This window comes from Cydia fagiglandana, chromosome 1, assembly GCF_963556715.1.
Source record: "Cydia fagiglandana chromosome 1, ilCydFagi1.1, whole genome shotgun sequence".
Lineage (NCBI taxonomy): Eukaryota > Metazoa > Arthropoda > Insecta > Lepidoptera > Tortricidae > Cydia > Cydia fagiglandana.
In genome coordinates this window covers 21234285-21261673 of record NC_085932.1, presented here as the reverse complement: position 1 = coordinate 21261673, position 27389 = coordinate 21234285, and the positions used below count along the sequence as shown (strand labels likewise).

Sequence of the window (27389 nt, the reverse complement as noted above, 5' to 3'; positions counted from 1 at the left end):
TAAATAATTTTCATAAATTGAGTAATTTTATCGGTTATAAATGTTATAATATAATTTGATAATATTTTCTCTAGATCCGTACTAATTGGAATATTATATTTCAAAGCTCCCAAAAGTTGCTGCTGTAAACGAAATTATTTTACATTGTTTAGTTTTGTTCATCATCGAGGCTCTTGCTTGATGATCCAAGTAAAATATTTCTGAAGATAGCGATGAATACAAGGAAAACATGAAACACTCGGCTTGATTGAAATTAACAAGATCCTTCATTCTGTGAAATATATTTTGGTACAAAGATCTTATTATAGTCCTATTCTAGGAAACGTGATTCATCCTGAGCTGACCAAGAAGTAAAACATACATTACATACATAGTATTCGTTTAACTTATCCGATGACTTAATGATTCGATAAGCAACAAATTTTCCAGCCAAAGGTTATTGTGTCCAACCATTTGTAGTTAAAATTAATCGCGTGAAGAATTAAGCTTAAATAAGCTATTAATTTGTAATTCAAATGACATCTAGCTTTCAAGTTTTTTAAATATGTTATACTTGATGCACCTTGATGTAGTGCAGACAGATTTGGAAATATTAAGTTTTGGTGATAGATATTGTCATATTTGTACAGAACAAGTATCGAAACTTGTTTTATATCTATATATATGTATCCATCAATTTAAAGATTAAATCGAATTAAGTCTAAATATCTGCTTGCTATTATGCTGTAGGTACTATACTCTATTTTTCCAAAATATTTATGTACCTATAAATATATAGATACCGATACCTACAATCAGGCCAACAGCCCGACGAAGTAGTATAATGCTGATTCAATTGTTCATTGGTAAAGTTCATCTAGGTTGAACTACTTTTTTTAAATAGGTACTTAATTTTAAAATAGTTCGCATAAACCTGTAAAATCTCTCTTAATTAATTCACCTTAAATCCCTTTAGTTAATGATTTCGTCACACGCTTCGTTAGGTCGACAGCCGTATCCATTTCACTTTCACGCATGCTCACAGATTTGTGTTTTATTTCAAGAGTGGTTTCTCTCCATTATTTAGACATTTGTAGCCGTCAGCCCTACAATGGCACTGATTGGCCCTATGGCCTACACCGTGGATAAAGCAGTTAACGTAACCGAAATCACTTGAACTCTCGAACCATCCGCCGCCTTTGAATTTTCATTAACTTTGTCAAGCATGCACGGATCTATAACACTGGCTGTTCGACTATTAATATTTATAGGAGAAAGGCATTTTGTTTCTATCTATTGTTTGTGTCAGGCCCTTGAAGGTTTTTTGCTTGCGTAAGCGGTTTACCCCATTTTTGGAGTAATGGACATCATTTAGTTTTATTTGTTTTGAATTTCTAATGCTATTATAATTTATTAGATTAGCTTAAGCTTGCGGCGCTTTAGTTTCTCTGTCATTGGTCGCGTACCATTTTTAACCTAGATGGAATGGATAGAATAATTGTCGTTATTTTTATGTTGCAATAAAATGATAATGAATTTTATTGTGTGCATGTTTTCTTTTGAATTTATAAGAGACAGAGTCGAATAGATGTTCATCAAGAGTTGTTATAATGTTGCAATGTTTAACGTTACTGTGTTATTGTTTCAGAGATCGAAGCGGCGGAGGCGTGCAAATGGCTACGAGCCGCCGGTTTCCCTCAGTACGCGCAGATGTATGAAGGTAAGCCACAGATATATCGGAGCGGCCTGGGTGCTCAAAAATATCTTAACACGTTGAAAACTAACGCCTTAAAAATATTTACCAATATTTTTGAAATTAGGTACATACCTACATACGTAATTTTACTAGGTTACCATTGTAATCATAATATATACATGACTGTCTACAAACTCTAAAATTAAATTACACCAAAATGTATGGTAACAAATTTTACTAGATATACTCACCGTAAAATTAAGCAAACTTTACAAACCGTAGACTGGTTTTAGATATAGCGACTAATCTTAAAGATAAGATAAGCACAATCTAAACTGCTTGGGTATTGTTTACTTCCTGATTTCTGACAAGTTTTCGGCTTCACAGTGTATATTTACACATAAGTGACATAAGAATTGCTTGCATATCATTTTTCTAACCGAATTGAACAAATTTTCATGTCAAATAATTGTTAAAAATGTAAGTATGTACCTAGAGTTAGATCAAGAAAAGTCTACAACGATTTATAGACGGTCAAGCAAATCTTGTCAGTAGAAAAAGGCGCGAAATTCAAATTTTCTATGAGATGATATCCCTTCGCGCCTACATTTTTCAAATTTGCCGCCTTTTTCTACTGACAAGATCTGCTTGACCAACTATAGATAGCACGCGCAGTGCAAGTGTTATTTCAAACGTCACACTTCTATTAAATTATTACGTATCAATAACATGTACACTGTGTATGCTATCAAAATCTTTGTAGACTTTTCTTGGTCTAACTCTATATATTTTTGGATACAATCACAGCTCATTAATTGCTATCTGGGGCCCATTTCTCGAATATATTAGTCTAATATTATTAGTATGTTGTCATGGCAACCCATACGATTTGACAGTTCGTATACTAATAATATTAGTCTAATATCGTTCGAGAAATGGGCCCCTGAACGTTCTAATTTTTGCATTAGACTATTTAAAAACAAAACCAAAACTTACCGGTGATGTAACGGTCCGCCTACAAAAACCCAACTTTAATAGTTTATTATAATGACAAAAGAAGCCCGTGTCTACCGTCACGTACGGTACGTAGGTACCTTAACGAAAATGACGTCAAAAGTTAAGTGAAAGTGTCCGCCATTAACCACAAAAGACTACAAAACGATCGTTAACGTCAGTCTGTGACAAAACAAAACATAACCGATTAGCCTTATCTCGGATCCAGGTATACATTTCTTGTAAATGTCTAAATTCCTTTTTTAAACACTCATTAAAACAAACAAACAAAAAACGTTTCACTTTAAGAATAAGGTTTCAAATCGAGTGCTACTTTTTGCATATTTTGAATTTTATTTCTCGTTTTAAGTTTACCTACGGAGTCCATTTTTGAACTAAAAAAATGAGTTTTGAATTTCAACGCTATTGTAAGGTGACAGAGTTAATATTAAATCTGATTGAAAAAGTCGTAATGTACGCAGTATTTAAGAGGCGGTAGGGGGTCGTCCTTTTTGACAGCCGAATAGCGTATCTGTCAAAATATTTTTTCGTCTGTTCTGATTAGTTCAGTTCAGGTACCAGTCCAGTTTTGTGTGTGGTAGAGATCAGTCATAATATGGGTAATGTGGGGCAATAAACAAAAAATAAATTACTCGACTGTGTTAAAGTGGATATTCAAAATATAACCATTGAATTATATCGTTATTACCTAATAGTGAAGTTTATTACAACATTTATGACTGTGCTGTAATGGACTGCATATTGGAAAATCCAGGTTAGTTTTTATTAGTAAGCTGTACTAAAATAATTTAATGAATTAATGGTAATATTCTACATCAATAATAAGTACCTACTTACGAGTAACTGTAGGGTAATCGGTACCCAAAAATATATAAATATCGACACTCCTAAGTGCCTATAATGAGGCAAATGATAATTTTAAGATTGTAGAGTTTTTGCATATTCTGTTCAGCAAAGACAATTCAATTAGCTGTACCTATCTCAAATCTAAATTGTATACATACCTTATATTCTCCATCTTTACCTAAATTTAATCTTGACTTGCGACAGTTAAATTCACATTTCTAATAATTGTAGGCGTGTTATAAAATAATGGTATTCCAGTGATAATATTTTTGTAAAAAAACATTGATTCATTTGTCTACATGGTGACTGTACGTAACAAAACTATAAAAACAGATTAATGAAAATAAATGAATAGGAAATTATTCATGACATACCTAATTCGCTACGCGACACCCAATTTTTTGGCATTCGGGCTTTTTAAAGTCAGAGCCGTTTAAGTATACATCTCTTGTGTTGCCGGTATACTTACAGTAATATTAAATTAGTGACCTCATGAACTCATTACTTATTCATCAATGGGTCTTTATTCGCGACCGTCAATTTGATAATAATCGCAACCAGATGTCGAGGTCAAATGGTCTCACACTATAAACTAATGGCGGAGTAAGATTTGTTTTTGAGATACCGCTATTGGGCTTAGGAGGGCTTTGTATCTTCTTGCGAATATAATTGTTAGTTGACGCAGTCGGTAGCGAATACTCATACTCATATTTTATTGATAATATAAATTATAGGTCAATATGTTAGACTGTTAGTGTCTAACCTAACTCGTGGTAAGTATACTGTTCTGCAAAACACACTATATTAGGTAACTCGCCACTTACTAAATCTCCAATATCTCCCCAACACACATACACACAAAGTAGTCACATTAGGTACGTGCCAAATTTTAGAAAAAGAGCCAAGCACTATGATTGATTAACGAATACACCGAAGCTATTAAATTAAGACTATGTAATTAAACAATAAACATCCTTAACTCTATGCTTAACTACGTAAGAACATTTTTTTTGCAAATCACTGTAAATGTAATAAAGTCTGAAAACGAAGCAATAACGCATTAGAAAAGTCTTACCTTTTTTTGGGTTTATTTTTCGCCATACTGGTATCCGCTACCGCTTCATACTTACATCCCTGGCTGATGCAGAGCGGAACCGCCAAGGTCGAACCACCAGATGCTACCAATACTTCATTGTGATTCAATTCTTCATGTTTACAGAAAATCTTTCTATCTGTATATGGTAGGGTATTCATAATACCACCGAAGAGTACCTAACCGGTAAAACTGAACCTATTAAATGAATACTTGGCACTTCGCTTTGTATATTTCTATTAAAATGTATACCTACCTCAATATAAGCTGTAAAAAGTAGATGTGTTTTTTTTGTACGAAACTACGAAAGTAGGTACACATATGTTGGTATGTACCTTTATGGTAACCGTATACCGATACATATACATATACCGTGACACACGAATTTTGTGCAAATTTTGTTAATGAGCCTAGTTACGGTATTCTAACAGCTCTGCCAACTGTTGTCGTATCGTACCAAAGAAAACAAAGGAGTAGTAAAAATACCGTTAGCAAAAAAGGCTATAGCCATAAAACGGACCCTTGGGACATTCACCTAAGTGGTAGAACATCGTAAATGCGGGTACAAGGTATTAAAGTTAACTGTTTTCAACCTATTAATAACCAAATGAAAAAGAGTAGGTATATATGCTTCCGTGTAGTCATAATAACACATATTAACGTACCTATTTAGTAATTTTATTTATATTCTTATAATACATCGAACGTTTTTATATACCTAAGAATACATAGATTATTTATATCAAACCCCTTCATTTGGCTTTGCCTTAGTCAAGAAAATATACTGTATATTTCATTTAGGTATATACAGAACAGAACCTTTTCCTTGCATGGTGACAAGTATGAAGTTTGTTATCGCCAAGTTTGCTGTTTACGGGCAGGCCGCGTAGCCAAGATACCAATCACTTACGCTCCGTAGCGATCGAAACGCAACTGTCACTGTCACACTAATATGGAAGAGTGATAGAGAGACATAATGCTTTTCGTTGTCGAAGCGATAGCGATTGTAACCTTGGCTAGGCCGGCAGTTCCCGACACCCGAAGGAGAAAACTTGTCAACTCAAATTGAATTGGCTTTTACAAGCTGTTACAAACAAGATCAACGGTCGAACTCTGGCTTTTGGAGATGATTTATTTACTTATTTCAATACTGTCCCTATTTGGATTCGTGACAATTTGAAAATACAAACCATTTCTTTAGATTAATTAAAAGTTGAACAACGGTAAGAAGAAATGTTTTAACAATTGAGGCGGTGGGTATAATATACAGGGTAAAGTAAACTTTTATGCGGATGAAAAGATTGAAATGATTCTCATAATCGGAACAATCTTATGAGTTCTAACGAGGTTAATAAATTGTTATCAAAATTAAGACTGTACACGATGAAAATGCATCATGATATGATAAACCTTTTTACCTGAAAAAAGAAACTAGACACGCTCGATCAGTTAGTTTATTAATATACTTACCACTAAATACTTAGTTCAGCTATCTGCCAATAAACGGCTACCGTTAAATTTTAATACAAACATTTTACATAATTACATTTAACTACTTTTTACGATAGCTAAGAGTTTAATTCATGTTATTTTGTCACAAACTTTACATGGCTACTCACTGCATAAATTAAGCATTGTCCGCTAAAAGGTCATCAAAGCTTGTGCCCACTGGGCCGTGCATTCGATTAACTTCGCCAATGGCCGCCATTCTTGCATCAACAACATGAATTGATTCGTTGATGGGTTTCCTGCTGATTGCAATGCTGTGCATTCTTTAGGTCCAGGGCTATAACCACGAAAGTCGAAGTTCGCAAATTGCGGGGATCTTTCTCTTTTACCTAATGACGGCGTAATTAGAGTGACAGAGAAAAATCCCCGCAATTTGCGAATTTCGGTTTTTGCGGTAGCCCCTCAGTTGATGACTTGGTTGCTTGATGGAGATAGGTCGGCGGATTTAAGTTCACTGTAAACGTGATGGTAGCCATTTTACATAACTTCTCTCAAGAATAAGGAGGAGAAGAAAAATTAATAAATAGGGCCCAAATTATAGCAAATATTATATAACATTTTATAAATAAAAAAGTATCATACCTTTTCGTTACCTATTATTTGTTTAATAATAACAAATGGTCATTTCGAGGAAAACTATTAATGAATGTCTAATGGCCCACACACGCTAAATTAAAATCAAAGCATTAAGATAATAAATTAAACTATAATCTTGTTTAACCTGGCCCTAAAGCAAGCATGTATGATTGTTTAGTTTACGTAATTTACTCGTATCTCTTAACCTGACTGGGGCAGAAATGAAAATTTTATTTTAAGAAAGTCCATAGAACTCCAGACTCGTTATTGATCTAAAAGAATATGCCCATGTAAGCAACACAGGTACCTATTCAGACTTCAGACGCCCTGCCTGCGGCTGACGTGAATATGTAGACAAAGGGTTGACCTTTTGTGAAATATATAAATAGAAATGTAATGTAGATCCTTAATAGAAATGTAGATTTTCTTTCAGCAAATCTAAAAATAAAATTTCATTAAATAAGTTCATGTCCTTTAACAAATAATACGATTGAAACATGTAAGTACAGTCGAATTCACAAAAATCTTTACAAGCCAAAACGTTCCAAAATATATTTACACGACCTTATTGTTACTGTCTTAAGAGCCGTGTAAATATAAATATATTTTAAGAACGCTTGTAAAGACGTTTGCAAACTCTACTTTGCATTATGTAGACTGCAGACCAACTTTATTTCCTTCAAATAAACTTTGATCGTGTTTGAAATGTAAGGTTGCTGTATATCCGCTTTTTATTAATATTTTAATATATACCGGGTGTCGCCTGTAACATGAGTAAATAATTAAAACATAGATTGTAGTCAAACGATGACACTTTTGTTCAACATCTTTTAAAAAATATGAAGTATTTAGACTCCCTATTTTTCATACAAAATAAATATAATCTTCAATGGACGCCATCGCCACGCCATATCATTGTGATTGACGTTGCTTGTCACTCCTTAAACATAACAGGATTCGCAATACATTGCGTCTTAGAATAAACTTTAAAGTGTATTAAAAATCAAACCACAAGGTATTTTTAAAAGTCGCTGAACAAATGTTGGTCAGTATGAGGAGTACAGCCAACAGATTAATTTTTTGCTCATATTACAGGCCACACCCGGTATAACCCCAACAAGATTATAAAAACTGTCCTAAAACAATCGCTGTGTTTTTGCGGCGGCTCGGCTAGAGCATAGATTAAAACAATCCGTCCCAGAGTGTCACCCGGAAAATCATCTTTAAAAAAAACATTACACCGTTAATCGCATTTCAGCTCTACCCACAACAATAGGTTTAAATTAGAAGGTACAGAAAATTAGTAAGAACCTCTGAAAAGAAGCCATTTTAAACAATCTCACAGATTAGTAGCAAATGATAAGTCTGTGGAAACGTGAATCATGTTGCATAGGTACACTTAAAGCCATTATTTGTTACCTGTCCCTTATCGCTAAAGATACTGCCTTAAGTAGGTATAAGATTACAGTTGCATTTTTAGACCAGTCAAATGATAATACTCTGGCTGCTGCTATCCTTAATCCCCTTCTGCGATACCGCTTTTTAGGATTCCGTAGTCGACTAAGAATCCTTATTGTTTCATCGTGACTGTACGAAATAACGTAATTTTTTAGGGATCCTGCCCTATTCGTAAACAGAGGATGTTATTTTGTTCTTTTTAAATCTAAATTGTTGGATAGATGAATAGAGATCGTAGGACACGATCGGTTAAGCTGTTTTTCAGTTTTCACAGGTCTTCCCGTCTTACGGCCCAATTCGAACTTTAAGATACGTCAATTAATAGATCTAGAAACGATATGAATTAGATATGTCAGTGTCAAATCTGACGTTTCTCCAAACAAAGGCGTCACTTTTGACACTGACACATCTAATCCATATCGTTTCTATATCTATTAATTGATGTATATATTATAGTCTGTTCGAAAAGAGAAGAGTCGTGGAATGTATTGGGCCCCATACATTCCACGATTCTTCTCTTTCCGCACAAACTCTATTAAAGTTCGAATCGAACAGTTAGTAAAAAGACTTTACAAGTGCTGTGTAGATACTCCCTTATGTTTGTAAGAAACATTATAACAACTAATAGCCCCCGTTCAATTGTGGCAGACGGGTTCCTAACAACGGAACCTTACACTGACCAGGACCGAAATATTCTTGACCGTTTTTTTTTATATTTTGTTTAAATACCGGCACGATGATGTCATATTGATTACGCACTTCCCTATAGTTCGTTTTTTTAGCATTAGAAATAAGGTAAACAATCTTGATGTGTCTTTTTATTGAAAACCACGTTTATATTTAACGGTAGTCACGGTAAATATGTAACAATGATGAATCTAATACGATCATTTATATTCTTCTGCTTTTATAAGTAATAGTTACCGATTTTTAAAAAGCGTTTTTCTATTAAAAGGTATATCAAGATCGCTTACCTTCTTTCTAATGCTAAAAAACGAACTATATAAGTTAACTCTCTCTCGACCCTCGTGTTTTGCATAAATAATTAGGTTACTACATATTTTTTCTAGCAATAATATCAATATTCAGCTAATACAGGAAAATTGTATATTTAAACAAAAAAACAGGTACCGGTTTTCAAATCTGTAGTGAGGCCACACAGCTGATCACAGCTGATCAGCTGACAAATAGATAAATTATAATTCTTTTTCACGCTTCAATAATAATTGGCATTCCAATGTAACACGAGACGACACAATAAAATAGAATTAATATTAATATGATTCATTACGATTTTCCACATGATTGAACTCAAACAAAGGATGTAACTAGTATATAAGGCCAACAGTTTACAAATAAAACGTTCATTATTTACCCGACCATAGTGGTATTACTTTCTATACTTTCTACCCGTCCGCATCATACTTCATGGCGATCCTGCCAGGCGGGCTACTCGAGGATTAGCCCGAATACTTCAAATCGTGCATAAAATATTGCATCAACAGGAGTCTCTTCAAACACTCTAATGAATGGCACTCATTCGAGAATCTTCAAACAGTACTCATCGTCAGCCAGTAATTCATGAAGGTATCCCAACAGCTAGGTATAGGGTTTGGGATGAAAGGCGAGCCCAGTGGCCCGAGCGAGCGCGCTCCGCTGCGCACGGGCTAATATTAACCCCTGTTGGTGTTCTATTGGGTATTTAAAACAGAAAGGGTTGTACAGATGAAAAAAAACAAGTATCTTTTCCAATAATAGATAGATCTAACAGTATTTTCTCAAATATTTTCCTACAATAGCCTTGACTATAAATAAGCTTTGAGTGATATACAATGCAAATTATACAAAAGAGAACAAAAGAGAGCTTTCTAATGAAAATACCCTTTTGTTGTAAAACCAAAAACGATTATGTGCTGAAAACTGAATATTTCAGAAAAGTTTCTCTGACCGTCCAACCGTAAAAAAAATTTTGCAATATTTGAAAGTATTTGAAATAGAAAATTCGTGAATGACATAAAATTAAATACTGTTCAATGTTGTACCCTTTTTGCCTTAACTGGTGTCAAAAACTTTTCGGGTATTTGAGGAGAAAAATGTATTTCAACATTTTGCCGTCGGTCTCTTGCAGGTTTTAGCTTATTTACCGACTTTAAAATATATTGACTACTATATGACTTAGAATAATATAAAAAACAATGCGATCATGTGGTAAAAAAAATTCAGATTTCTATCTATATACAGACCATAAAAAGTCTGCAGCGATTTCAACCACGCAGTGCAAGTGTCATTTTAAACGTCAAACTTCTATGTAATTATGACATATACATAACACTTACACTGCGTGGGCTATCAAATCCGCTGCAGACTTTGTTTGGTGCGACTATATATATATATTTGTAGAGCTACAAATCTACTTTCATTGAATTACTAAAACTGAAGTCACCAGGATTATTATATTTTAATATAATACCCAACATCCACAAGCCATATCGGAAATAGTCTGCGCAATCTCAAAATCAGATAACATCCATCACACCGACATGCCGAGGAAATCAGTTTTTCACAGCTATTTCCTTGACGACCTACATGCGGGACAGGCGGCTGCGGCGGAAGCTTCCCCCACTATTTCCGGTCGGACCGGAAATGCCGTCACGCGATACCGAAGGCTTTGTGAACGACCCAGTTATGAATACCTGGTGACTTGAAGATTGCCTGAGGGATTGTTCGCGTGGGAGGGATCGTGACGCTTCGCGATAAACGCTGGTATTTGACGGGTTGTTTTTATTGTGTGTTTATATTTACCTTATACCTACTATTAAATCAGAAAAAATTTTATAGGGCATGAAAAGTGGCTTTTACGATCTCGATGAATTTTATAATATGTTTGAAAAAGGCTGTTATTTACTTGGATAATTCGTATAAAAAACCAACCGTAATACCTAATATGTAGAAACATATATACGCAATATATGTTACAGCATTGTTTATATTTGCTGCAACAAATTTCATATTCTAAGATTGTTTAACTCAAACATACTCGTACAAATTCAAATTGTCTTTCACTAATTAACAAGAAACCCCGCAGAAGTCGCGTTATATTGTGCACATCTAACGAATGCTTAAAGCATTTCTTACCTGACACTGGTTAAATTAATATTTCGCAATTATGCTCTCGCGATATACTTTCGTAGTATGTATAGGATATAAGATATTAAGTTAAAATATTGTTAATTAAATAATAGAGAAGTAAACGATCAAATGAAGTGAAAGTAGGATGGAGATAAGAGTTTTCAAAAAGGTTTAACCGTGTAAGAAAATGGTTTTATCAAAAATATGTTCATAATATTTTAGTGAATGTAATTTCACTGAAAATAGCGCTTACAATTTTATTTCACGTCTATTTATGCGACTTTTGCTGTGTGAATACTCTCTTCACATACCTCAACTTATTTTTGCATTTTATGAGTAGGTACTACCTTCTTATCCACATTGTAATCAAAACAAAGAAAAATATACACGAGCGTATTAGATAATATTTCCACTTCACCCTCAGCGACGTTAACTAACCTTTACAAATAAGGCGTACTCGACTACTCGCAGCAGAAATTTCCGGAATAATCCAATTTCAGTGGGAAATGTACGCTTTGCTGCCGTGCGAGAATCCGGACGGGATTTAACTCAGTTTACTAAAGGGAAGAACACACAGACGAACGTATTTCAGCTGCAGCGCATATCGCATCAGTTATCATTACAATAATACAATTGTGAAACGTTCCCTTATTGATCCAGAGATGTGGTCGTAGATTGAATTGAAGTATTTTTTAAAACCTATAAAAACCAGCAGTTTCAACGGAGACCTACCAAATATTATAAAGGCGATATATTCGGCTGGATAATGAAACGGAAACAATATGTTTGTTTACATGGAAGGTGAACCTGAACAGTGAACACTTACCTTTGTGTAGATCCAGCTGTCAACCTAATCGAGTTAAGCTCAGACTGGGTTTACAAAGTATGATAAATATATGTATTTCAGTACAGAAATATCGTGACAATTAATGATCACATAACTTATGAATATAGCATACATTTACCTCTTTGACATAGATCGTATATAGAAAATTTAAAGATTAGAAAGGATTTGAATTTAGATTATAGTCACGAAATCACGTAAGATTACAAGTATGATAGAACTTTTTTACAGAATCAATGAGCAACTCCGAGATAACATAATTTGACTACCAAAACTAAAGTTTCAAATTCCTATTATTTACGTAATATGTTTACTTTAATAATACGGATACCTTAATAATGACTAGTTAATTGAATGGACCCTTTCAACCGCACGAAACAAAAGGCTTTTGTACGAAATCACCTCGTGTTATGGAAACTAATTAGGATTATGCCTATACTCTGTCCGTCCGTCGGTCTGACACATTTAATCACATTGCTAAATATCTCGAGAGCTAATTACGCTATAGATTTAAAGGAATAGTTATGAAAATCCAGACGCATTATTATATACTATTTAATTTGCCAAAATGAAGGGGGGCGCAAAATATCAAATGGTAGTTACCTATAAGGTCAAATAGGGTATGATTTGAAAATGCTTGAGTTGTAGATACATTCTAAAACAATTTAATTTAAAAAAAATTTACAGTGAAAAAAAGATTTAACAACAAATACCATTTCCCCGATCTCTAAAGCTTACTAAAGAAAAATTACGAAATTTTTGCATAACTGCATTTACATTATTATAAATACTTAATACAGGAAAAATATAATCAATCACATCACTTCTTTTCTTGATTTTCTCTTCGTTATTATTCATCAACAAAAAACATTTCCGAATTTTGTTAGCAATGGTACCTACGGTTATTTTGCAAGGTAACCCAGAAAAAAAGGTAACTGCTTAAAATATGAAATTATACAAGACATTCCAACTCCAACCCCTTTGATCATGCTTCATTGCAATGTCATCGTATTTGAAATCACGATTATCAATTTTACGTCAGCTTTTGTTTTTGTTCCATCATGGATTCCATTTGGAAATGCTAAAAACACAAAGAGAGATCTTACAAAGACAATCATATCCTCTGTCGTCAAGACCATACTGCTCAGAATATTATCATTAGGGGAAGTCCGGACATAGTGAACACCTTTACCTTTGACTTAACATAACAGACAAAATGTACAAGGAAGAAATGAAAAAAGTGTATATAATTAGTCTTTATTTAATAATCTTTTAATTTAAAACAACACTAGCCTCCAATGTTTAATAATTACTGTAATTGTTAACAAAACATAAAAAAATATATTTTATTCGCTTTGCCCAGGGTGCCGGGCAAAGTGGAATAGGCCCTCGGGCAAAACAAATATCAGTCACAAAATCGTAGTAAACTTAATAAGTTTAATAACTAAGTGAAAATTAATCAACATAAGAACAATTCAATAATATTAATTTAAAAAAGCTATCACAAGTAACTTTTGATATATTCTCTCTAATATCATAAGCATAAGTCTTCATGGCATCTCTGAAGATATTTTAACACAGCAAATCCACGTTCTGATAGCCATTTCCATGACGTCTGTTATAGCCAGGAGCCATGATCGGTCTTTGTTTGATATTTATATACCATCTGTAACAAAATATTATCATAAAAATCTTTACCTAATAAGTTCAAAGTGAACACGCTATCCGCTTTGCCCAAACCACTTTGCCCAATCAGTCAGTTTATGAAATTAAGAATTAAAAAAAATAAACGTTGGATTGTTTTAAATGAAATGCATTGTAATAGGAAGATATGTTAATAAGCAATAGAAGCATAATATATATAATTAAAATTTGTGCATAATATATAATCGAATAATTTGCACTAAAAACACGTTTTGCCTCGTCACGACGACGCTCGCAGCGACCGCTCCCTGTGACGTTTGCCGCTCACAGAGCGAAGGATCCTGATCCTGAACATCATATAGGCACGTGGTGCGACAAAGTCGAATAATTTAGGATTGGGAGCCCGAATTCGCTTTGCCTGGGGTGTTCGCTTTACCCGACCTTCCCCTACGAGTACCTACGCGTCATTCTCCAGTTTTATTAACTGACTTCAAAAGGGGCAGATGTATTGCTTTTTTAGGGGTACGGACCCAAAGGGTAAAAACGGGACCCTTCGTGCGCGAGTCCGACTCGCACTTGGCCGGTTTTTTTATTGTTTTAGACGTATGAGAAAACACACACGAATTTGATAGCCCAGACTATGCAAATGTTATTTTAAACGTCAAGCTTCTATGAAATTATAATCTATCTGACTATAATTTCAATAACTTTATTCTAACTCTATTCAATCTGCTTTATAAGGACCTGTAGTACTGTATACCTCCATAAGAATATGGCCCTTATGCCCGTATAACCAATTCATACTTTTTCCGTATAACCAACAGACTTTTAATTTCGGGAAGGCGCCCTGTCATAATATCAAAGCACGCATGTTTATGTACATTGAGACTTAAGTATATTCAAAGCTTTTCCGGAACCAGCGCGCCCTCAATATAAAAATATTATACATATAGGTACAATAAGTAATATACCGGGTGTGGCCTGTAATATGAGCAAAAAATTTAACTGTAAGCTGTACTCCTCATACTGACCAACATTTGTTCAGCAACTTTTAAAAATAACTTGTGGTTTGATTTTTAATACACTTTAATAGTTATTTGTTTTACAAGGGGGCAAAGTTGTTGTTTAACCGCTCGTGCTAATATTGATACCCGAACAAGCGAAAGATTCCAAAATTGAACCACGAGCGTAGCGAGTGGTTCGAAAAATGGAATCTTAAGCGTTGCGAGGGTTTCAAAGCACGAGGGTTAAACAAAATTTGCCCCCGAGTGAAACACAAAATTTTTCACCACACCAACCCGAGGCAAATATTAAATGTAAAATATCATACAAAATCAAACCAAATCAAATCCAAATGAATGTTATTAAATATTTATCATCCATAATCATCATTTAAACGTCAATTCTACTAGCCAACATAAGAAAACAACTCAAAATTTGCATTTGATTACTTTGCCTCACATGTGAATAAAATGCAACTTTGCTATCAGTTCTTGAAGTGCAAAGTAAGCCTTTCCGAGCTGGTGTGGTGAAAAGTTTATTCTAAAACGCAATGTATTGCGAATTTTGTTACGTTTAAGGCGTGACAAGCAACATCAATCACAAATGATATGCCATGGCGATGGCGTCCATTGAAGATAATATTTATTTTGTATGAAAAATAGGAAGTCTAAAAACTTCATAATTTTTAAAAGTTGTTGAACAAAAGTGTCACCGTTTGAGGAGTACAATCCATGTTTTAATTATTTGTTCATGTTACATGTATGCCACACCCGGTAGAATATTGTACATATAATAAAAAAATATGTAAATGTACATCGGCTAAAATATACGAGATTTCTTTCTTTCATACAATGTGTTTTTATTAAGTCGTAACGTAAGAATGTATGTATGTATGTATTAGGTATATTATATTCGTGAGCAATATAAGTAAATATACGTATGAGAAGAAATTTGCCACGTCCAATTTATTTAATTTTATGCTAAACTAGACGGGCCCGCAGCTCCGCTCGCGTAAATGAAATAAAGAGTTCGTCTTATGTTTAGTTAAATACCGACATTATTATGTATTCAACCCTGCCATGGTTTAAAACTGTGATAGGGATTTCTTATTTGTAGCCGTTATTTGGATAACTCAATTCGCAAATTTGTCAAAAAATGATGTGATTTGATAAAAGGCAAGATTGTATTTTTTCATCTACACGTATTTATTTAAAACTTGTTTCAAGATAAAAATATTATTTGTTTTGATAAGCCTAGTTGTAAAAACGTTCATTAGATTAATTTTCGCCTTAAGACGAATATGGACGACCACCGCCCTTAAGTCGCCTTTTCATACAAACATAGGTAGTCTAGTCCTCGCGGTCTTGCGATAGCTCTCGCCTGTCGCCATGGCCGAGGTTGAGCAGGTCTTGAGCAACTACGTCGTTTCAGCGGTACCTAGGACGTCCACTCGGGCGTCTCCCATTTTGTTGTCCCAAGTACCTGCGCTCTCTTCACGGCACGATCCTCTCCCATTCTCTCTAAGTGTCCGAACCACCACTGAATTTAGCCGCTTTTGTCTCTCAATATTTCGCCACTATATCGGACCACATTATTATTTCTATGGCAACAAAATTATATTACGATATTTGTCTGACTGCTGACTGTATATTTGCTTATTTTTATCAGGTCGCTCAATAATATCGGAACATGCTCTTTAATCTACCTATATAACTTACTATCAACTTTATTATTATTTTTGGCCCATCTCAGCATTCTGAGCCTGTTCCCCGGACGAATGGCAATGTTTGCCGAAGCCGTGAAAGTCAATCTGAATAATATAAGTCAAAAATAAATTTAAAACAACAAAATACAAATTGATAACAATAATATAGTAATTACTTTGATTGATAAGAATGATAAGTCATATATGACATAAATCACTCGTATGGGCTCTATAGACTAAGGTTGAGGTTGACAGCACTTTTTATTTTACTTCGTGTAAAAAAACTCAGAAATACCTGTATACCAACATGACAAACATAATTTAGTTTACTTTAACTTACGGATTTTTTGGTCTAATCTGTAGCACCGCCAAACGAAAGCAACCGAGAGTTGCCGAGAAATGGACGATGTCGTAAAATGAAGATTTTTATGAAAATTTCTTTTCCTTATTGTAAATTAAATACGCATCGGAAGCGATAGTTTTTATGCTCTAGTCCTATTCCCATATGTAGATAATTGATTTGAACAGTTTTTTCTTATCATACGTGCGTCGTATTCGAGAAACGTGTCAAAAACTTTTTTAGAAATTTGTAAGGCGCCATCTCGCTTCTTCCCTCGTTTTTTATCCCGTTCTGGTTTTTCAATTTTATATATATGATGATGATGATGATAGGTACATAATTGTTACACGAAATAATAGTACATTACTACAGAGGCCGGGACGAAAGGGGTTGCCGGCCGAAGACATATAGACGGCCGAGCGAAGCGAGGCCGGATAGGTCTGAGCGCGGGCAACCCCATTTCCCGCCGATGTATGTACAGTGCTTTTCTCAAACATGCAATGAAATAAATAAAATAAAAAATCCACGAAACCCGAGTTTTATTTATAGAAAAAACTAAAAGTAAACTACACCCAAAATATAACCAACACGTACCTATATCATTATCACGCGTATGTTTTACACGAGTCGTGTATTTTTACTACCCGTATATTTTCATGTATCTTTGATTTTTTTCGCCTTGTATCGGTCTGGCTGTCGTTTTCGTCACATAAGTTTACATAGTCTTTCATGTTGATATCATGTTTCACATACATCGTTCCTTTATGCATGGAGTAAATAAGTATAATTTCCACAGTGTTGACGAATTTGTAGTTACATTCATTTAAAATATGCCACAAAACTGTTTCTAATAAACTGTAAGCCATTTTTCTTAGTTTCTCAAATAATAAAATTGCCATAAGCAACCATATACATACTTCGTCTTACACTTGGCGGCAGAGGCAGCAAGTTATTTAAAATCAATTCTGCTTACGCTGCCAATTCCAACACCTACGATTACAATTAATATTAATTTCATTATTTCGTCGGAACTCATATTAAAGTAAAAAAATCAACAACGCACCATAAATCCAATAAAACAGAATGAAAATTTTTCAACTTTACCCCATAACAATTTAAAAAAAATAAGTACGCGTGTTTGAGTAGACCTTTTTACCGCTAACGTTTAGATGAAATATTTTAAATGTTTTTATTTGTGTAGTTAAATTTATAATTTAAAATTATAGAATTTGATTAATAATGTATTATTTATTAAGTTCATGTTGATTTTATACAAATAAAACTGCAAATTATAGCAAACATTGTTTTTTGTTTTTTTTTATAGGCGTAGTGGCAGAGTGTCATTACGAACCATAAAGCAAATACAGCCTCTATTTTTTTTTAATGGATGAATGCCACGATGCTGTGTCACAAATATCTGTGAAATGAAAATTAAAAAAGAGGACTTTGCCGGCCTAGGCCTGCAAGATTTGTATGAAATTCCATTAACGACCTTTTGTCCTAGCCGCACCTGAAACGTCATACTTCGCAGCCTATTATAAGGAACATAACATCAATATTTCATTGCATGTTTGAGAAAAGATAATAATCACCTAACATCCTGATAATAAAACCTTCATTACTAGCGGAAAAATCAATGCCTAGCTTACTAGGTATTGATTTTACCTTAGATGTGATATCTACCATAGGTATACAACAATAGATAGGTATAGAGAGTATATAAAATACCCAGTGCACTGACATGGTTTGCCTTCCCCTTTATTTTTTTAAGGTCTATGTATATTATCTCGTATGCATAACTTTATAGGAATAACAAACCCTTGTTTGTGCTGAAACCTTTTCATATTATGCGTAACGGCCTATTCAGCTACAGTTCCAAAGTTGCGGATTTTATAACATTATAATATAAACTCGAAGCTTTCAACCCTACTTAATAAAAGGCCGATAGGCAAGGGTATTCTATGTAAATACTGTTTAATGCTGGTAAACGTTATGTTCCTTTAAAAAAAACTGAATCAATTGGCTTCTTTACCGAATCAAACTTTATGAAACGTCAAAAACAGTTACTATAGGAGAATTATCAGAATTACGATGATGTAACATAATTTTAATTGAGCGGTCCTTTAAATAATTCGTCCTGAATCAGAACAAGACTTCAATTACCTAAGCGTACAAATATGTATACTTAACCTTATTTTAGTTGTTTAACTCAACACACAAATATGTTTAACGTATGTCTATCCAGGATGTCCTATGTGACTGCTATTAAACAATTTAATATCCATACAACAATAGTTATTCATAACAGAATAATACAAACAATTAGATACAATACAGACATAGCTCAATACCTACCTACTAGATATAGAATAGATAAACACAAGGAGATAACTTGCGCTGCTGATACTGAGACACCTATCACACTACAAAGACAATTATTGTTTTGCCCTAACCGAATGATAAGAATAGTATTAGATATGAAGCATCAACACGAATTGTGTGACGTGGATGCCCATTCATTTCATATGTTGACGCGACGGGCAAGTTTCATTCATAGAATTTGAATGACGTTTCCTGCGATACCTCCCTATAAAATACTCGTACATATTAGGTATGTATATATAGCAATGCACGCACGAGAACTTTCCAAAGTTGCGAAACTTTCCACATGAGAAATTCTCGGTAACTTCTGAGAATGTTCTCGAGAACGAGAATTTATTTATTTATCGTAGTTTATACCATGAATATTCACGATAGTTTAGGTGTAGTCCTTACCCCCAGAAAATTCCGACGTTTGGTCGTCCGCTTCCGGTCAGAAAAATGTATGACGGCCCGGCCAAACGGTCAGACTTAGGTAGGGGGTGCTCGACCAAATGTCATAGAGGGACCCTAGCAGTTTTTGACGCCGCCATTTTTTTTCAATATGGCCGACTTTTTTTTAAACTTTTTTAATTTTGTCCTAGCGCGCTGAAATTTTGGTCACGGAATTTCGGGGTCTCCTAGATACCTATGAAATTTTTTTTTTGGAAAAATGCTACAATTGCGGGAAAACTGGCCACTTTTATTTTGTATGGCAACTTTTAAACGGTGCGTGATAGCTGGGGGGTGCTCGACCAAATGTTATAGAGGGCCCCGAGACAATACAAACTGCATTAAAAAAAATCAAAATGGCCGACTTCTTTTTTTAATTTTTTCAAGTTGGTCCGAGCGCGCTGAGAATTGGCATGGCGGGAGATAGAGGCCTCTAGATTCTAATGAAACAAAAAAAAATTTTTTGGAAAAAATTGTCTAAAGTCGAAATGTTCTCTGATATACAGTGAGAATTTAAGCAACTTATTGGTAAATTTATCACATCAACAAAATAGCTAACTGTAAAAGACAATAATATATGTAACGGTGCGTGTAACGAAGCGTTACACTATCGACCTTCATACTATTTCTGGCACCATACAAATTCTAAATTCCTTTTTGAAATTCAAATCCTATTCCAAATTCCATTCAATGATTTTTATTTTCAGTTCGATCACATACTTTGATCGATAAACATCATTTTATCTAACGGACTGTACTTCCCAAGTTTCTAAACACGACCGTTTAACTGTGATTTTTATTAGTAAACGTAATAATTCATAAGTGCGTGCAGTTCAGTATAGTGCTCGTTTTGTGGCCCTGCACACCTTCCAGATATATATCTACATCATCACCAAGGCACATATTGTAAGTTATTTGATTTCTAACCTTCTGAATTACGAAAGTGTTTTTATACATACCTATCTGTTAACACGTAACCTGTATTGTTACAGGTGCCTTTTTATTTAAATAATAAATACCCCTCATCGCTCTGGATCCTGCCTTTTCATTCCCATCATCCCCGTGAGGCTCCTCTACCTGCCCCCTCACACTGGCGCCACCAACGTGCTCAAACCCGGACCTGACAAGACACCCACCCGCCCTACGACGCTGAGCAGCCCGTTCCAGTACCTCCGTGCCAGCACCTGCTCCTACCCAACAACCGCAACCAGCTGTTCCAGTCCTACATTTTTCCTTTCTCTAACAATTTTTTTTTTATATTGTTTGTAATTGCTAGCTTTAAGATCTTTTCAAAATTCTAAAAGGTTATAGTCGACCCAACTCAAATTTTCGCAATATCTCTCGGCCTAACATCATTTTATTTAATTTTCTATTTTACAACCAACCTTTTATCTAATCCTCAACCGTTTAACCAAAATTCCCCCCTTAAATAACCAATTACATATACATCTATCATCATTCATCATCTTATACCAATTTATCTATATCTATTTTCTAATCCCTATTATGCCAGCGTCCTACGCTTTTTGTCGCGCCACATAACAAAACTCTTAACATAGTGATTACACAAAACATCTATCACATACAATTACACAATCCAAGATTTCCACTGAAATCTCACAAATTGGTTTCAATCCTAAGTGTTTTTAAAACTCCTTGGAGTCACTGAAGTGCGAACCAATCCTGACTTACGGCAGTACTGTTGGAGATAATCCGATAGCTTATCCTTCACCCGATTAAATAAATATACACAACTAAGCCTTAATATCACAATAAACTTCTCCTTTCGATTCAATAAAAAATAAAATTTAATAACTACATATTTTATTTATATTGATAACATCAATTATTCTCTTCGTAATAGGTATCCACTTTAATAAACAATGAATCCAGCACTATTAAATAAACCTGAACTCATCTATGAGCTCAAACTCAGGAACATTCAGTTCCCAGCCACCGCGCAGGCTGATGATTTAAGACAGCTCCTCACTCCAAATTTATTCGCGGACCCGTGTTCGAATCTCTCCAGCCCATATGATCTTGAACAGGATATCACCGAAATTAGCAGATGCCTCACAATAGTTTCTTCTCAGCTACAGCTTGCGACCACCAACCAAGCGAAGCACGATAGAATAGCGGTTTTCTTATTTCATTTATATAACAGAATAGAACGTCTCCATATTACCACTGAATTATCTCCAGAAATTATTGACAACTATTCGAAAATATGCGAATTTTTGTCAAAATGTCAAACAAAATTTAACATGTCACAACCGTCAACAACAACGTCAACTTACGCGTCAGCAACCTCTTTGATAGATGATTCCACAAATTTAGACCTACTTGCTCGAAAATTAACCAACCTCTCTGAAGCAAAACCAAGCGATTTTAAAAAATACAACTATAAAGGCGATAGTTGCCCTTATGATTTTATTCGAAACATCGAAGAGTTTGCAATTGCGCGTAACATTGACGACAAACGCTTACACAAATATATATACGATTTTTTATCAGGCACTCCTTTAGATTGGTATAGGTCAAAGAAAACAACCCTTACAGATTGGAAATCATTTAAAACCCACTTCTTAAAAGATTTCGAATTGCATGACCATGACCACAACTTACTACAAAATATACATTCCCGTAAACAAAAACAACATGAACGAATAATAATGTATTTTTCAGCCATGGAAGCCCTCTTTTCCAAATTACATGAACCCCTTTCTGAAAAACAAAAAATAGATATCCTCCGTAGAAACATGAGCCCTTATTACAGTTCCAGATTAGTTCCTACAGATGTTACGTCTATAGACACATTATTCCAATCGTGCAAATGGTACGAAAGCTGTAATACTACCTCTACTTATAGCTCTAGCAACTATACCAACATTCAACAAGATTCTAACCATACCCCCCCTTCCCAACCGTACATACCACCATTCCCATTTAATAAACCGGTCCATACTGTAACAGCACCACCTTCTACGTTACGTTACTCCTGTCCGCGTTGCAGAACAAACGATCATTCTTTAGATATTTGTACAAGTAAAAATATAGTATGCTTCCGCTGTGGCAAACAAAATGTCACTTTTGCAAAATGTACAGTTTGCCATAAATTTCCAAAAAACGCATAAAGGAGAAAAGTAACTTAAATAAAACTACTGCTACAGAATGGAACCAATGGTTAGATACCATTAAATTATTTATGTCATCATACAATACTACATCAGCACTTTTCACTCAAGATCCATACGATGAACGACCTTATGTCAACATCCAGACAAATAATTTAACTTTATGTGGCCTCTTAGACAGTGGCAGTGCTTTAACTATTTTCGGAAATAATTCCCATAAAATTCTCTTATCCCACAATTTTACCATAAATTACGACCATAAAGTCGTAGGCTCTGTAGCCGACGGCTACCCTATATACTCTATTGGTACAATTCAACTACCAATTTCGTACAAAAATATTGTGGCTATTATTACCGCTCATGTTATCCCTACTATAAAGCAACCCTTGATTCTAGGCACAAATTTTTGGAGAAAATTCAATATAGCTCCCCACATATTACCTGACATAACGTCATATTCTGATAAACATATAGATACCCTAGTTATTTCCACCTGCGACCAACACATCACTAATTATGACAACCTTTCTGAAACTCAACAGTTAATTTCAGATACTATTATTGAAAAATTTAAAAATATTTCAACAGAAACCAAACCCTTAGGACAAACCCACCTCATTGAACATCACATAGATACCGGTGACCATCCACCAATCAAACAGCGATGCTATAGGCTTTCTCCAGAGAAACAAAAAGCTTTATGCAAAGAAGTTGATGAAATGCTAAAGCTTAATGTTATCGAACCCTGTGAAAGCCCATGGCTAAACCCTGTCATAATAACTCCTAAAAAAGATGGAACGTGGCGTTTTTGCATCGACAGCCGTAAACTAAATTCGATTACGCGCAAAGATGCCTACAAACTCCCACTCATTTCTGACATTCTAGATAATCTAAAAAATGCTAAATATCTATCATCGATAGACATAGCAAAAGCATTTTGGGAAATACCCCTACGCCCTGCTGATAGACCTAAAACTAGTTTCCATGTACCCTCAAAAGGCATGTACATGTTTCGCGTAATGCCTTTTGGATTGACTAATGCCCCTGCTACCCAACAACGCTTTATGGATGCGTTATTCCCTTCTGAAAACCTTGATAACTCAGTATTTACCTACTTAGATGATATTATCATCATAAGTAATACTTTCGATGAACACATCACTTTACTTAATAAAGTTTACCAAAGGCTAGTACAAGCCAACATTACTATAAACTTCCCCAAGTGTTCATTTTTCAAAAAAGAACTTAAATATCTTGGTTACATAGTTAATGAACACGGCTTTCAAACAGATCCTGACAAGGTTAAGGCAATACTTAACATCCCACCTCCCACAACTCCTCGAGAAGTTAAAAAGTTCCTAGGTACAGCAAGTTGGTATAGACGCTTTATCCCCGATTTCAGCACAAAGGTTGCACCACTAACTAAACTTACCTCCACTTCCAAAAAAGCACCACCATTTAAATGGACATCACTAGAAGACAATGCCTTTAAATCCATTAAAGAAGCTCTAGTCTCTACCCCTGTTCTTGCTTGCCCAGACTTCTCAAAACCCTTCGCAGTCCACTGTGATGCATCCAGCTTCGGCATCGGTGCCATGCTGACCCAAGAATTTGATGGCGTTGAGAAACCCATTGCTTATATGAGCAAATCCCTAACTGGTCCCCAAAGAAATTACTCAATTACAGAAAGAGAACTCTTAAGTGTCTTACTAGCCCTAGAACATTGGCGTTGCTATCTTGACAACGGCTTAAAGTTCACAATCTACACAGACCATTCCGCATTACAATGGTTTCTCCATCTAGATAATCCAACCGGACGTCTAGCCCGCTGGAGTATTCGTCTATCTACATTTAACTTCGAAATTAAACATAAACGTGGTAAAGATCATCTAATCCCTGACACTTTATCACGCTTACCTTCAGTAGACGTTATTAACTACAATAGTTCTAATACCAATGACGACTGGTATAATAATATCTACGCTAAATGCAGTTCTAACCCCAACACCACTCCAGATTACATAATACATAATAATAAATTATACCGATACTCAAAAACCCCTTCGTTACTCCAATCTGAGTATAATTGGAAAGAAGTTATCCCACTAGAGTACAGAATACCCATTATCACAGAAAATCATTCCACCCCAACTTGCGCTCATTTCGGAACATTTAAAACATACAATAAAGTTAAATTGAAATATTTTTGGCCAGGAATGTACAAAGATATTTCAAATTTTATTGCCAAATGCGAGACTTGCTTAGCTTGCAAACACCAAACCCAACTAAAACTTGGCCTAATGGGTAAACCTAAGCAATGCTCTCGACCCTTTCAATGCATTTCAATAGATTTGATCGGCCCCTTGCCTACTACACTAAAACACAACAGATTCATCTTTGTCGTTACTTGCTGTTTTTCAAAATACTGCCTCCTCTTTGCGATTAAACGTGCTACGTCATCAGTAATCGTTCATATTCTAGAAAACCTAGTTTTCCTAGTGTACGGAATCCCACAGACCATAATTCTTGACCATGGTCCTCAATTCGTTAGTCAAGAGACAACGGATTTATTCCACTCCTATCAGATCCCAAAAATACACTATTGCGCAATTAAATGCGCCCAACCAAATCCCGTGGAGAGATATAATAAAGTTGTTACCACAGCAATATCCTCATTCATACAGGATGACCACAGGAATTGGGATATCAACCTACATAAGATACAATTTGCTATTAATACTTCCGTAAATGAAACAACAAATTATACTCCTTCTTTCCTTGTATTTGGTCGCGAATTAGTCACATGTGGATCAGCATACGATAAATCTGATCTCACAGATGATATTATATTCGCGCCCAGAGACGAATACGCTGATAATCTTGGTCTTCTCCAGCCTGTCTTCTCCGAAGTACAAGCCCGTCTTTGGAGAGCGCACCAAACCAATTCTTCATCGTATAATAAACATCACCAACATTTCGAATTCAACGAAAATGACATCGTCTGGAAACGAAATTACGCAATTAGTAATTCTCCTAAACACTATTCTGCTAAACTTGCACCCAAGTTTATTAAATGTTCTATCCTAAAAAAAATATCACCCTTAGTATATGTCCTACAAGACATGTCCGGCAAAATGCTCGGACGATGGCATATTAGAGACCTTAAACCTCTCCCCAAAATTCTAAAATAAATAATATACTGTTTTTCCTTAATTAGATTCTTATTTGGCTCAAACTTAGCTACTTTTCTCCTAAGCTCCTAACTTGTAAAATATTGTATATAATGTTATACATTTATAATTATATCTCATCCCCATTATACATTTCGGACTCATTACATTTCGTACATACCTACTTAGTACGAATTTATACGTTCGTTTATACTATTTAATTTATATAACGTTATATTACGTTCATATAACGTTATTCAAAGCTAACTCTACCAGAGTTAGAACAATACTTATTTATATATTTCTTCCCTTGACATAACGTTCATATTTACGTACTTAGGTACATACGTACCGTACAGTACATTTATTAATTCCATTAAGGAATTATCTTATGATATTTTGTAGTAATCCTACATTCCATACGGCATTATTTTGTTGAATAAATTTCAACAATCGTACTCTTTGTAGGTACACATTATTGTAGATATTATATTTAGATTCATTAATATTCAGCGGGTGGTTACTGATTAATAAGCCTTAATACTAATGGAGAGCGATTTAATGAGTACGTCCTCTACTTAAAGGAGTACTCTATTGAAACTTATTTTGGTTAAACAATTAACCAAAATTTTATAAGATGATGTATGAATGACCTTTGGTATGCATGTTTAAATCGCCTCTCTTGTATGATAAACATTGTATATAACATCCCCACCTTCTAAATTTATCACTCATACCCATATTCATTACATTATATTTACATTACGGAAAAATCCTTTGGCCATAAGCCCCAGGATTTTCCCTTCCAGGGCGACCCCGGTAGTGTAACGGTGCGTGTAACGAAGCGTTACACTATCGACCTTCATACTATTTCTGGCACCATACAAATTCTAAATTCCTTTTTGAAATTCAAATCCTATTCCAAATTCCATTCAATGATTTTTATTTTCAGTTCGATCACATACTTTGATCGATAAACATCATTTTATCTAACGGACTGTACTTCCCAAGTTTCTAAACACGACCGTTTAACTGTGATTTTTATTAGTAAACGTAATAATTCATAAGTGCGTGCAGTTCAGTATAGTGCTCGTTTTGTGGCCCTGCACACCTTCCAGATATATATCTACATCATCACCAAGGCACATATTGTAAGTTATTTGATTTCTAACCTTCTGAATTACGAAAGTGTTTTTATACATACCTATCTGTTAACACGTAACCTGTATTGTTACAGGTGCCTTTTTATTTAAATAATAAATACCCCTCATCGCTCTGGATCCTGCCTTTTCATTCCCATCATCCCCGTGAGGCTCCTCTACCTGCCCCCTCACAATATATGCATAATAACATTTTGTTTTAAGTAATGCCTATTTAAACTTTATTTCAAGTATATTCTCTTGTTTAAACAATAATTTCCATGTTGCAGGAATGTTCTG

General features: G+C 34.8%; 1 protein-coding gene across 4 annotated transcripts in view; it reads left to right on the top strand.

The window, feature by feature from the left end:
* The window catches only part of LOC134667014 (rho GTPase-activating protein 7), a 383984-nt gene that overhangs the window by 312245 nt on the left and 44350 nt on the right, over window positions 1-27389 (top strand). For all 4 annotated transcript variants that reach the window (XM_063524323.1, XM_063524331.1, XM_063524337.1 and 1 more), the window contains exon 2: window positions 1628-1699. In XM_063524323.1, coding sequence (XP_063380393.1) covers window positions 1628-1699 — 72 coding nt within the window. The remainder of the gene's footprint in view (window positions 1-1627; window positions 1700-27389) is intronic.